We start from the raw sequence: 12591 nt of genomic DNA, 5'->3' as shown, positions 1-12591 counted from the left end.
ACTGAGCAGCTCGCTCGCATCCCGCCCCGTTCCTGTGGGCAGAAGGGCAGAGCCCCCCGTGCCAGGCTGCGGGCGCAGCCGCCAGCCAAGTAACCACGCTGCTCCTGCCTCCGTTTTACAGGATTTATTAAAACACAGAGAACATAAACCGAAACACACAGAGTACAAAGTAAATGTGAGTGTGTTGGTTACAGGTGCCATAAACCTCCTACGAAAGGTCATCACGCTGCAGTCAGTATCACAAAATAACAGCCCACCAGGCACGAAGGCAGAAAGGCTTCCACCTCCCTGCTCCGGCCCGGAGCGGTTCCTGCCCGCGCCCTCCTGCGCCCTGCTCAGACCTCATTCAGCTCCGGGCAGCCCACAGCCATGGAGAACAGGGAAGGGGGCAGCCGAGGGCCCCTTCCTTCAGGTGGGTCCCAGGGGAGCACAACCCAGCCTGGGCGCACCCTGTGCCAAGCACTGCAGCAACTGCGGGCGCTCCCCAAGCTGCTCCCCCCTGCAGCCTCCTCCTCCAGGAGCCCCACCACAGCCACAGCACAGCCAGGGCAGGCTGCGAGCAGAGGGGCACCGGGGCAAGGCTCAGCCACCTGCTTGTGGGGCCAGGGCGACGTGAAAGGCCACGCACAGGCTCCTCTCCCCCTCCTCCTCCTCCTCTTTACTCCCTCCCTCTGGCAGCAGGGCAGCGGCGGGCATGCACTTGCTCAAACACAAAGAAGACATAAAAATAGAACTCACAGGGAAGCTACCGAACAGGATTAAGCTTGGCGCCTAACGGTCAGCATGGAGGAACTGGACTAGAAACAGAGCTTCCAACAGGTCTCCCTTTAAATCTGATACGCGTCGATAAAAACAGACATAAATACCGTTACTCTATACCCCTTCTTAACTCATCCCACGTTTTCCAGACAAACTCTTCAAGTCTTCAATAAGAAAGTGCAAAAAATGTACAAGGAAATGAAATCCCCTTCAGAGCAGTTCTTGCGGTGGTGGGGTCACATCGGGCGAAGCACACTCAAAGGCGAGGGGGCACGGGCCTGCGGCAGGGCTCGCGTCCCACGGGCAGCGCCGCCGCGCGTCCCCTGCCCCGCCGTGGCGGTGCCGTCCCTCGGCTCCTGCTCGTGGGCTGCAGGGTGGCCCGGGGGGCTGCTGGGGGGACAGAGAGGGGGGCTCACGGTCTGCTGGGCACAGGGGGGGGGAGCCACGGCAGCGCCGAGCCCTCTCCCGCCACGTACGGACCCGCACGCGTGCTACTGCCAGTCCCAACGCGTGGAAGGAGGCAGTTTAAGCACAGCCTTACCTCAGGTGGAAATGGGAACTGCAGAAGAAAATCTCAGAAACGGCTAAATATCTATTGGTAAGAGAGAAAACAGCTCGCTTGCCCACAGTCCTTTGGGTTTGCTCGTGGCCCCCTGACTTCCCCTGTCGGTGTTCTCTAGAAATCCCAACCTACCGGTCACGTACGGTCCCAGAGGCATCTGACTGTAGTTAACAATCCCACCAGGCCCAGGACCTCGGAAATTCGGCCCAAAGTTGTTGTTGTAGATCTGGGAGGAACCAAAGGAGCCCTGAGGAAATAAACAAGGTGAAACAGGCACTGTCGTGGAGCCCGGAGCACAGCCCCAGCCTGCCCTCCACCCTGCCAAGATCCAGCAGCACCGGGGCGCTCGCAGGGCAAGGCCGGGGAGCAGAGCTGGGGACAGACAGCACGGACACGAGGTGGAGCAGTCGCAGGCCTCCCGGGCAAGCTCTGTGCCCTGGCCCACAGCCCACTGACCTGCTGGACCGGGGGCTCTCCCCCGCGGGTGGTGAGGCGGCTCAGGATGCTGCGCTCCGACATCTGCAGCCGCGCGGCCACGGGCGGGATGCGGGACAGCATGGAGGGCAGGCGCGTCACGTCGGCCTTCATGTCGCTCAGCAGCTCCTCGAGCTGGTTCAGCACTGCAAGGCGCACCCACGGGCGCTGAGCCACGCACCCCAGCCCCCCCCCACTGCCCCAGGGTGCAGCAAGGCAGCTCCAGGCCTGGAGCTGCTCACACGGAGCCCTGCGGGCAGCTGGCTCGCTCCCCAGCGCGCTGCGTACCCTTGTGCAGGACGGCATTTGCAGGCTTGTTCCCAGCGAGGGACTCTTTGGAGAGATGCTGGTGGCTCTCAGCAAGGCACTCCACTTCAGCCAGACGGGCGTTCAATGCCATGGCCGGGTGATTGGGGTCTTGAGTCATGTTGAGGTACGCAGCCCGCCGAAGCTGCTCCTCTATCACCAAGGCCTGCTCCAGCAACTGGGGGGGTACAGGAGAGCAAGGATTCGGGACAGATTCAGGACTGCACCAGTGCAAACCGGTGTCACTCTGGAAGCTACAGCTGCCCACATGCCTGCCATCCTCCCTCCCCTCCATCCCCCGACCCCAACAAGCTCCTGGGGAATCCCAAAGCAGGCCCAGTCACGCACCAAGCATCCCAGAAAGGGATTTGGGCAGCACTTCCATAGCACTGCAATTGTCAGGAGCAGGAACAGTGCCCAGTCCACTCCCAGGCACAAACCCGGACTGGCCAGCCTGGTCTCACCACCCTCCAGAGCCACTGAGTGCGCCCCCTCTTCCAGCCCTGCCCCTCGAGCAGTGCCTGTGTGCTCCTCTGTCTGCCACGAGTGTCTTACAAAACACCCAGCCGCCTCCTGCTCCGCTGCCAAGTGCTTTCTGGCTCCATCCTCGCTGCAGGGGCTCTGCTGTGCCACTGCTAAGGACTCGCCAGCCCTGGACCTGTGACTTGCCTTGAACCGCCGGGCAAGGAACTTGTTCTTCATCTCGAGGTAGTTCCCCTTGTGTATCTCCGACTTGAAGGGCTCGTTCAGAATCACGTAGCGCGGGTCGTTCTGGATGTCCTGCCAGCGGGCATAGCCGTGACTGGGCGCAGAGGAAGCGTCAAGGGAAGAACTGGCCAGGAGGCAGCACTTCTCGGTGACACCTCTCCAATCCCCTTCCCTGCTCCATCCCCTCCCCATCGCCCCAGCTGCCCTGCTCCCCCTGCTCCACAGAGGTCTCCTCCCCCCGCAGCCTCCCCAGCACCCAGCGCGGGGAGGCAACTGCCCACAAAGCTAAAGGGTACGTGACAATTCCTGCCAACAGCCAGTAGTCGTGTCTTCGGTGCCAGATGTCATAGATCTTGCCGGAGGAGATGGCAGCTCTTTCCTCATTCTGCCACAGCGTGTGCAACTCTGCAGAAACAGGAGAGAGACAGCCTGGTCAGCCAGCAGAGCTGCTGGGGACACTGCAGGAGCACAGCAGGCAGCGTGAGCGAGGAGATTTCCCAGGCAGCCACAGGAACAGTGCAGAGCTGAGATATTTGAGACTTTCTGCCACGAGGCTGCAGAACGTTCAAGCTCACAGGCTCTTTTAAAATGCCTCGTCTCTTGCTGTTACCTGTAAAGCCACCGTCAGCGATGTTGAACATGAATCTGAAGTTCACATTTCTGTCATCCTTCTTTCCATCCTCCTCTTCTTCTTTATCACCATTTTGCTGAGTCTCGCTTTGCTCCTTCTCTTCCACCTTGGTATCCTCTGCTTGGCAAACACACAAAATTATGCCTGTATAATTTACTCAGCCAAAGGCTGATCCGTGTCATCGCTGCCCTATTAACTGCAGGAGGAACTCCCCACTAAAGCTGGGAGAACAACCAGCCCACTTTCTGCTCCACGGCTGCCGACCGTCTGCTCCTTGCAGCAGCTCCTGTTGTTTTCACAAGCACAGGCAGTGCCCACAGTAACAGGGTCTGGGGCTCGCTGGCTTCTGAGCATCAGCACAGTGCACTAACTGCTGCAGGTGCTGCCAGCTGCCCGTGCCAACACCTGCAGACACCTGCCCTTGCCTCTGTGCCAGACACCTGCCTTGCTCTCGAGACCTGCCCCCCAGGGCACTTCACGCCACTTCTCTCGCAAAAGCCTCCTTTCTCCTCACCTGGTTTGATTTCTTTGTCCTCCCCTTTACCAGGACTACTGTTCAGCTCTGGCTTTTCCAAAGGCTTCTCTTTTTCTTGAATTCCCTCATCTGTAGAAGGGAACGGGACTGTGAGAAAAACTTGACATGAAAATGCTCTTCAGGGAACAACATCTGGATAGACTTTACCCTTTTGGGGTAAAGGAATTATATTGTACGTACATTCAAGTTGTTAAAAAAAAAATCAAATAATATTCTTCTGAATTTTATCAAGAAAATACACTTAACTTTCCCTGTTACTTGAGATACCTAACAGAACACCTTATTATAAAAGAAAACACTCCCAAAAATGAGCATTTCACAGAACTTTTGGGTTGTTTTGATTTGCACATCATACTAAACGAGTGCTTTAGTATTACAGTGTAGATTACATTTGTGATAATGTGCTGTCGTTATCTAAACAACAAACTGGAAGTTCAACAGGAAGACTTTTTTCAGGAATTTCTGCGGGACACTGTGACATCCATGTTTTCCACTGTGGTTTGGAGAAGAGAAAGACCTAAGCAAGACGCAAGTGCCAGAGCTTCGTACCAGAGGGAAAGCCTGTCAGGAGCAATAGCATACCTGAGGCTGTCACGGTCATGCTCCAGTGTCTGTGTGACTTTAGCTGAAGAATTTCTCCAGCACACATCAATGTCACTGGTAAGTGTCCCAGCCCTCAGAAATGTACCAAAGGCTGCTCAGAATGGAGTCTGCACTTGGGGATTACATTCTTCTGTGCCACAGAGAGACTCACCTTTCACTAAAGGCTCAGGAGAAGGCTCAGCCTTTTCACCCTCCTCTTGTTTCTCTTCCTTCAGTTTCTCTTTGCTTTCACAGCTTTCTTGGTGCTCTTCACTTTCCACCTTCTCAGCACTTGCAGGCACCTTAACATAAAGCATCCACACTTAGCCCAGCAGTCAGAGGGATGTGGTTTGATCCCTGAGCAATGCTGCAGCATTTCCCAAGAAACCCATTACCCCAACTCTGCAGAGTCTGCTGGGCAGTGGCATGGGCTTAGGTTCGTGACCAATTCTCTCCCCACACTTCTTCCACAAGGTTTTGTGTTTGTGTGGGAGTGAGGTCTAGTCAGTCTGGACGGGAAGACTGCAGAAACTCATGGGAGCATGCAGCTGGGATATTCGAGGGCTGCTAATGCTGGCCTGGTGTCACAGATCTCAGCTCCTGCATGACTCGCAGAGCAGTGACAGCATGAAATGTCTGTAACTTTGTACTCCAAGAAGGGGAAAGGTTGGAGCCCAGGAAAGGAGAGAGCATGTGCAGCGCTCAGCCTAGCATTGCCCATTTCTTGGGAGAGCTCCAAGTTCCCAGGCAGGCATTGAAAAGGCCTCCCAGAGGAGATGCTGAAAAAAGCCACCCTACCTGGCTGTCAGACACCTTCTTGGGTTTCTGCTCCACTTGTTCCTTTTCCTCTTGGAATCCAAGTTGTGTTTCTATTTTTTCTGTAACAGCAGCAAAGAAAGGAAGCTGTTGACAGGGACTCCTGGACTTTGCCAACTGCACAGTACCAGGCAGATACCTGCAAAACCTTCCGATGCCTTGTTCCACCTCCCTTCCTCAGCCAGACCAAAATCACTTGGAAGCCCACAGGCACATTTACCTGCAAGGGTAAGAGGTCCTGTGTGCATATGCGCTGGGCTGGCCGGGACAGGGGTGTTGGGGTCTGAAGAAACAATCTCACTGCACTTCTTGCTCTCTGGACCTTCAAGGATCAGATCTGGGGTGCTGTACTTCCCGTTGACGTGCTCAAACTCCTGGACCTGGGGCAGACGCATGCCAGCAAGTCAAACACAGACAGGCAGCAGCACAGTAACAGCCAGTCTCGGGGCACTTCTGTGCCTGCAGGTAGTGGCACACTTTGCTGAGCAGCAGAGCAGTGCCTCTGTCCACACCAGCGTGGGCTGTCCGTGCCCTGCTGCTCTCCAGGCTCCCAGGTCTCAGCAGCACCTCCACCAGCTGTCCTGCACCAGTCCCTCCCCTGGCTGCTGGGAGTGCTCATGCAGGGAGTTTACAGCCCTAGCCTCTGGGGCCTCTCTGCTCTCTCCCTTTTCCACAGAGCCTCCCCTGTATGTCCCATTCCCTAGGTTGGGATTGCCCGCTCTTCCTACCCAGCAAAGTAATAGTCAGTGCTCAAAACACAGCCAAAAACAAGTGCTGTCACCCTCAGCATTTGCCTTTCCTCATTGCCACACTGGGACCACTTCTCTGATCACCTGAAGGACTCCCTGGGACAACTCAGTGTCTCCCTTGCTGATACATGGATGTGGGGAACCACACTGATGAAAAAGGAGTCTCAGCAATGGACTTGGCAAGCAACCCATCACTTGCGATCTGTGGATGTCCAGTTCTGCAAGACAGCTGAGCATCCATCTCCTCCTCTACACCTGACTAACTGCTGCTATCTATGGGGTCAGCACATGCCTGGGATTAGCCACACAACAGAGAAACTTGCTGAGTTCAGTCCCAAATCAAGGCTGGATGTCTCTCTAAAAGACATGCTTTGTTTCAACAAGATGCTGGGCACAATGCAAGGTGCTGCAAGTGAAAATCTCTGGCCTGTACAGCACAGGAGGTCTGAGAGGCGACCATAATAGTCCCATCTGAAATTAAAAAAAAACTACAAAACTAAGAATTTTTGCAAGTTCAAAATGTGATTTTCTCATGATTTTTTTGCCAAGCATGCACTTTACCTCCAACTGACCTAGATCACTAAAATACCACAGACAGAGCTGTGGTATTCCCACCCAGTCTGGAGCAAACTAAAGCCTAGAAGAGCCTCTTTTCCTGACTTTTCGAGCCCAGTGCTGCAGACCCTGTATGTTCAGGCTGCTTTACACGCAGATTCACCAAGTAGCAGGATCACCACACCCACCCTGCCAGGGACGTTTGACCCCATTGCGCTGAGACTCACAGCTCTGGGGAGGCTGAACAAATCTCCAGTGTGATTTCTTTTTTTGTCACCCTGACTATGAAATACCTCTCAGCCCACATGCCTTCAGGAGAAAGAAGTGGCAGGATTGGAAAGGCCGTTTGCATTACCATCACATACGTCTGTGACAAAAACAGATGTGCAAGGGAGTCGTGGAGATTCAGCGAGGGGATCCCTGGCAAGAAGGCATTTACAAGTGTCCAGAACATACCTGAAATGGCACATTTAAAATTTTACTCACCCACCTTCTTCCTTACTAGTGACATAACTCCTATCCGAGTCAGCACGTGCTGCCGTGACAGCCCTTCCCGAGGAACGCCATCTGCAAAGGTTTCAGCACCATCTGCTCCAGGTTCACATAAATGTCTCATGAACAGAGAGACGTACGCCCTACAGAAGGAAGGCAAAAGCTTTTTCTAGCCTGGACCGCAAACCCCCTGCTGAGCAAAGCACCCAAGCTGTCTGCTTTCACCAGAGGGCAGGGGCAGAGTCCCACTGCCAGGCACACGGCAGGAAGAAGCTGAGTGTAACAAACCCGGTGCAGAGCCTGGGACAGACCTCAGCATGCCCACCTGGGACCACTGTACCTGAACTCCTTCTCGCTCTTCCCTCGCAGATCCCGGACCAGCCAGTGAGAGTTGAAGGCATCCTGGGGCGGCATGCCCCACCGCATGATGGCGTTCAGGAAAGCCTTGCGCTGACGGGCATTGAACCCGAGAACCTGCAGGGAGCAGAAGTGTCACTGTGATCACAACATGAAAATAGGATGAAAATAAGACGTGAAAATAAGATGCCTTGAAAATACGCGGCATCTCAGAGCCTCACAGCTGTCACACGTGCTGAACCAGGACTGATGCTGGTGACCCAGCACGAATGAGAACAGACAGACATCAGATGTGCTCTGGCCAATGCTGACCCTCACCTCAATATTCCCCCCAACTCTTGCCAGCAGAGGAGGAAGAGGCTTGTCTCGGTCACTCTTCAGCTGTCTTCGTGATTGTCTCCTGCCACCTAGAGTCAAGCAGCCTAAGTGATGAACGTGCCCAGCCAACGAGGAAGGATGGTCAAAGTGCAGATGCTGATGGCCCTGTGCTCCAAGCTTCCTGAACTCCCTCCTGATGGGAGGGGAACCTGCACAGACCACCAGCCATGTGTGCAGTCCCCTTCACCCACCACGCTGGTCTCCCCAAGCCAGGGGCACTTTCCAGCACTTACCAGGCAAGGGAATACCATGCCTGTTACTCCTGTGGTCTAGATCCTTCTACCACAAGGACCAGGCCAAGGTCTTGCAACAGCCAGTGAGCAAAAGAGCAGGTCATGTTTCCTGCCCTGGAAATCACCTCACCTCGCAGGGTGAGCAGGAATACCTCCCTCAGAACGGAGGCTACGAAGCAAGCCAGTCCCTCCAGCCCAGACATTCCTGTAGCACTGGAGTGCCAGCCAGCCCCAGACCATAGGCTACCACTGAAGGTCCTGCAGAGCCAACTACGGTGGAGTATCAAATGATTTAACTCACTCTGACCTTCTGGTCTCTCTTCAAAGTCTTCATCCTCATCCTCGGAGCCAATGGAGTACTCAGACTGGTTGTCAGAGAGCTCGTCCTGCCACTCTGCAGACCACAAGGGAGGCAAGGTTAGCAGAGAAGACTGCAAGCGTGCCCAGGAGGGACAGCAGGACAGGTGAGAGACTGCCCACAGACTGGTGCAACCAGCATCCAGCACCAGGCAGCAAGAGAGAAAGACGCAACAACGAACAGGAAATCACAATCTCAGCTAATCCAGAACTATTATTGTCCTATACAGAAAATATATATATATATATTTATAATTTTTTTTTGCCCACAGACATGTTTTTTCCTAAATTCTTCCTGCAAAAACAGTTACAGACAAAAAAAAAGTTTCAGAATTGGGGAAGCACAGACCCAGGCAGTCTATCAAACTGCAGAGAAAGGCTGAGCACCCAAATACAGCCACTGTGTTCATTGGAGAACCCGAGTGTGCAATTCTTGAGAAGCAAGCCCACAGGGCCTGCTACCCGCCCCTGAGCCCACGTGGCAGCTGAGCAGTCGAGGCCATACCTTGGTCCTCCTGCGAGGCATCGTTGTAATTGACCTGCTTGCGGATTCTCTTCCCTTTCCCCAGGTTCCTGGCCAGATCTTCCTGCTGCTGCTCATAGTGGTGCCGCAGTAGCTTCTCCCAGTAGTCGGGGTCCACATTCTCCTCTTGCTTGATGATCTCACGTTCCACCTCCTCCTGCAAAGCAGAAGATAAAAGGCTTGAGACAGGAGCTGCAGACCTCCCCACGTCACACTGCTGCCTGTCTTCTAACTGCACTCCAGGGCAAGAGGAAGGGAGGGCACTGAGCCATTTGCTGGCAAGCAAGACCTTGCCACCTGTACCTAGAAACAGCCCCTACAAACACTGCCACCCCTCCTGCCCTGCAGAGCCCGTGCTCGGGTCTAGGGAAAAATTACAGATGTGTAGAGATTTCCCAGAATAGCAGCCTGCTACAGACTTGGGAGACCGATGAAGGAAGGAGACAGTTAGCTACTGGGAAAATAAAAGCAATACAGTGCATAAGCAGCACCATGCCTGCTCTCAGTCTCCAGGGAGCAGCCTTCAGAGGGACAGCACAAAGTGCCTACGTGCTGGTGGCAATATCGCATCCTGCAGCTGTGGGAACAACCAGAAGAGCTACCTCACAGGGAAAGGACCCAACACCAAAAATATTTCTGCCCGTGTGGCCATTTCACAGCTCCTCAGGTTCCCAGGAGACCCAGCCCACCAGCACCTGGATATCCTTATTGCTTCCACCTTAAACATCAGTCCTCTACCAGCTCCTTTTTCCGATGGGAAAGGAGGCCCAGAGTACTGAGTGCTACTGAGAGTCTGCAACAGGTCAGAGAACCACTTGCAGGAACAAGAAAGGGAGAGGAAGACGCACATATGGAGGGACACACACAGAGATGCGATTATAAGACATGATACTAATCACATTACCACACCATCCTCTTCTCTCACAACATACTGGGCCACTTTAAAGGAGCTCAGATACTCGTTCATGTTCTGCAGCTCAGTGTCATCAGTTGCATCCTGGTTTCGGTCCAGAAGCTTAGAGATAGCAGCATCGTCATAGTGGATCACACTGCTGTCATCCACATCCTTATTGTCACCTGGAGAGCAAAGTGTGGGGAACAGAAGGCAAATCACCTCGCCTGCACCCCGAGATGGGCGAGCTCAGCTTGGGCACAGGGCCGAGTCGTCCCAGCAGTGGGGGCTACAGACCTGGAGGGGTGCCACCGTGCTTTTTTTTCATGCCAGGAGTCACTGCACCCCCTTTGGTTGACAGCGTGTCGGAGAAAGGGGTGACAGCATCCGGCATGGCGATCCGCTGCCCCTGAGACACCATGCCTGCAAGAGGAAGAACAGGAGTGAGCCCCGGCAGCTCGGACAGGGACCTGCCTCGCTCAGAGCACCCCCAGCTCCCTCTCGACCTCACCTTCCACATCATCCTTGAAGAGCTCTTCCGTCCCGAACTTGAGGATGTCATCCAGCTCCTGCTTGGTCATGGAGCCCGACTTCGAGCCAAGCCCAGGACGGACAACCAAGTGGGTGAGCATCATCTTCCTTTTGGCCACCTGGGTGATCCGCTCCTCCACGGAGGCTCTCGTCACGAAGCGGTAGATCATCACCTTCTTGTTCTGCCCGATGCGGTGAGCTCTGCTGAACGCCTGCAGGCAGAGAACAAAGCTGCAGAGCAGCTCGTTCGCAGCCAGCCTGAGCAGTGACGCCAGCCTGGCCCCAGACCCCAGCCAGAGGAGCCCCTCTCTCCCAGAAGTGAGGTCCCCAGTGCTGAGGACAAGGCTGGGAACTGCTCCCCGCTGCTGTCGAGGACGGCACCCCACCACGCCACACAAGGAGGCCAAGTTCTGATCCCTCCAGGGCACAAAAGGCACCAGCAAGAGCAAAGTTCGGTTCAACAAACAGCAGCTACAGGGCAGTGGAGCAAAAGAGGCTCCTCAGAGACAACCTGAAGGCTTTGTGGGAGTTCTCCTTCCCCCTCCACTGACTGCAGGCAAACCAGCTCCCTAATGGAGGCCTCTAACCGAAGGGTCTGAAGGCTGGCAGTGTAGGGACGTTCCTCTCAGGAACCCTCTGTCTGCAGATTCACCAGGCCCTCAGTTCTCCGTCACCACCCCGTACCAGCACACCCTCTTGCCAAAGACTCAGGGAAAGGAAACGCTGGCACAGATGGGCAGCTCAGGAGAGGATCTCCTCTCAGCCAGGATGCAGGGAAGGAAAAGCATTTGTCCACACTTTTCCATTATTTTTAGAGGCATTTGCTGCTCAGCCCCTCCAGCTGCCGTTTCCCATCGGTGGTCAGGCATTAGCTGCTGTTCACCAGAGGCTTTTGGGAACACAAGTGGAAGGTCCCCAGAACAGGAGGAGACAGCTGGTTGCAAACAAGCAGCAGGAGAGAACAAGAAGCCTATGGAGCAAAGCCAGTTTTATGCCCAGTCCTCCCCCACACCGCAGACAGGCCAGGCCAAGGGCAGCAGTAATGGGAAGGGGGCTCCTGAACAGAAACGTGCAAACACTGCAGGTGTCAGCAGCTCGTTTCAGTGGGCAGAATGTGGAAAGAGAGGGCCCAGCCAGAAAGGTACTTACTATACTGGAAGGAAAAGAAAAAGGAATAAACCTGGATGTCATTGTGGGGATTCCAGTCAGAATCATAAATAATGACTGTGTCGGCTGTAGCAAGGTTTATGCCCAGACCACCGGCGCGGGTAGAGAGGAGAAAGCAGAACTGCTGAGCACCAGGAGCTGAGAAAGAGAAACCCACAGGTGGTAAAAGGTGAGACAGAGAGGAGCTTGGCTTACTTGGGAAGGTGCAGTACCGTGCTTTAGTTATAAAACATCAGGAATCATCAGTCTAAGCCAACAAGCAACAGGCACGGAAGGCAAGGAGCAAAAATACATCACTGCCTGGAAATCAGTTATTGGAGAAAATACAGCTCCAGACCTGAAGGGGAAGCTCTGCAGCCTACTGAGGCCTTGAAGGGATATGCCCAGTCTCTCAAGCCAAACAGGCTGTCAGGACCAGGCTCAGACACCACTGCAGGGGCTTAACCACGTGGTAGGAACAGCCCTACACCGAGCAGCAGGACACTGAATTCTCAGAGAGCTGCACGACAGACACGCACACAACCCCACACACCACCTGGGCTGTGCGAGCGGGGGCTGTTCAGGCACAGGCAGCCTGACCCCGCTGCTGGCTGCTGCCATAAATCCCCCCCAGCAGGCAGTGCCTGCACCTGCTCCTCCAAGGGAAGAAAAGCAAGTACCGTTAAACCTGTCTATGGCCTCCTGGCGCAAGCCTCCGGTGATGCCCCCATCTATCCGCTCGTACTTGTAGCCTTCGTACTCCAGGAAGTCCTCCAGCAAGTCCAGCATCTTTGTCATCTGCAGGACGAGGCAACCACGGTGTGAGCAGCTCTGCAGGAACCGTGCTGCAGAGAGCCTGGCTGTGCACAGGGCTGGGGGACACTGCTGCAAACAGCAGCACCCCGAGGCACTGACCGCGCTCCCCACATCCTGCTGTGTGCCCTGGAGCCACTGCCAGGCTCACACCCACAGCCTGAAGGTCACGGTGGGCAGCAGCCCTGCAAG

The 12591-nt window shown here is 54.9% G+C and overlaps 1 protein-coding gene across 6 annotated transcripts in view; it reads right to left on the bottom strand.

Moving 5' to 3' along the window:
• Positions 1 to 109: 109 nt before the first annotated feature.
• CHD5 (chromodomain helicase DNA binding protein 5) overlaps positions 110 to 12591 on the bottom strand; it is a 33334-nt gene continuing 20852 nt past the window's right edge. For 4 of the 6 annotated variants that reach the window (XM_032201246.1, XM_032201249.1, XM_032201248.1 and 1 more), the window contains 22 exons: positions 12267 to 12384; positions 11621 to 11745; positions 10421 to 10652; positions 10207 to 10332; positions 9922 to 10094; positions 9000 to 9174; positions 8439 to 8531; positions 7845 to 7933; positions 7510 to 7643; positions 7168 to 7312; positions 5594 to 5753; positions 5356 to 5435; positions 4730 to 4859; positions 3955 to 4044; positions 3420 to 3557; positions 3106 to 3214; positions 2771 to 2903; positions 2084 to 2279; positions 1778 to 1941; positions 1454 to 1568; positions 1301 to 1351; positions 110 to 1149 (listed from right to left, as the gene is read on the bottom strand). In XM_032201246.1, coding sequence (XP_032057137.1) covers positions 1344 to 1351; positions 1454 to 1568; positions 1778 to 1941; positions 2084 to 2279; positions 2771 to 2903; positions 3106 to 3214; positions 3420 to 3557; positions 3955 to 4044; positions 4730 to 4859; positions 5356 to 5435; positions 5594 to 5753; positions 7168 to 7312; positions 7510 to 7643; positions 7845 to 7933; positions 8439 to 8531; positions 9000 to 9174; positions 9922 to 10094; positions 10207 to 10332; positions 10421 to 10652; positions 11621 to 11745; positions 12267 to 12384 — 2733 coding nt within the window. In that variant the 3' untranslated portion in view covers positions 110 to 1149; positions 1301 to 1343. The remainder of the gene's footprint in view (positions 1150 to 1300; positions 1352 to 1453; positions 1569 to 1777; positions 1942 to 2083; positions 2280 to 2770; positions 2904 to 3105; positions 3215 to 3419; positions 3558 to 3954; positions 4045 to 4729; positions 4860 to 5355; positions 5436 to 5593; positions 5754 to 7167; positions 7313 to 7509; positions 7644 to 7844; positions 7934 to 8438; positions 8532 to 8999; positions 9175 to 9921; positions 10095 to 10206; positions 10333 to 10420; positions 10653 to 11620; positions 11746 to 12266; positions 12385 to 12591) is intronic. The other 2 variants (XM_032201247.1, XM_032201250.1) reach the window with 2 other exon arrangements.

This window comes from Aythya fuligula, chromosome 21 (genome assembly GCF_009819795.1).
Source record: "Aythya fuligula isolate bAytFul2 chromosome 21, bAytFul2.pri, whole genome shotgun sequence".
NCBI lineage: Eukaryota > Metazoa > Chordata > Aves > Anseriformes > Anatidae > Aythya > Aythya fuligula.
Note: the sequence above shows the minus strand (reverse complement) of the source record. Positions and strands in the feature narration are given on the sequence as shown.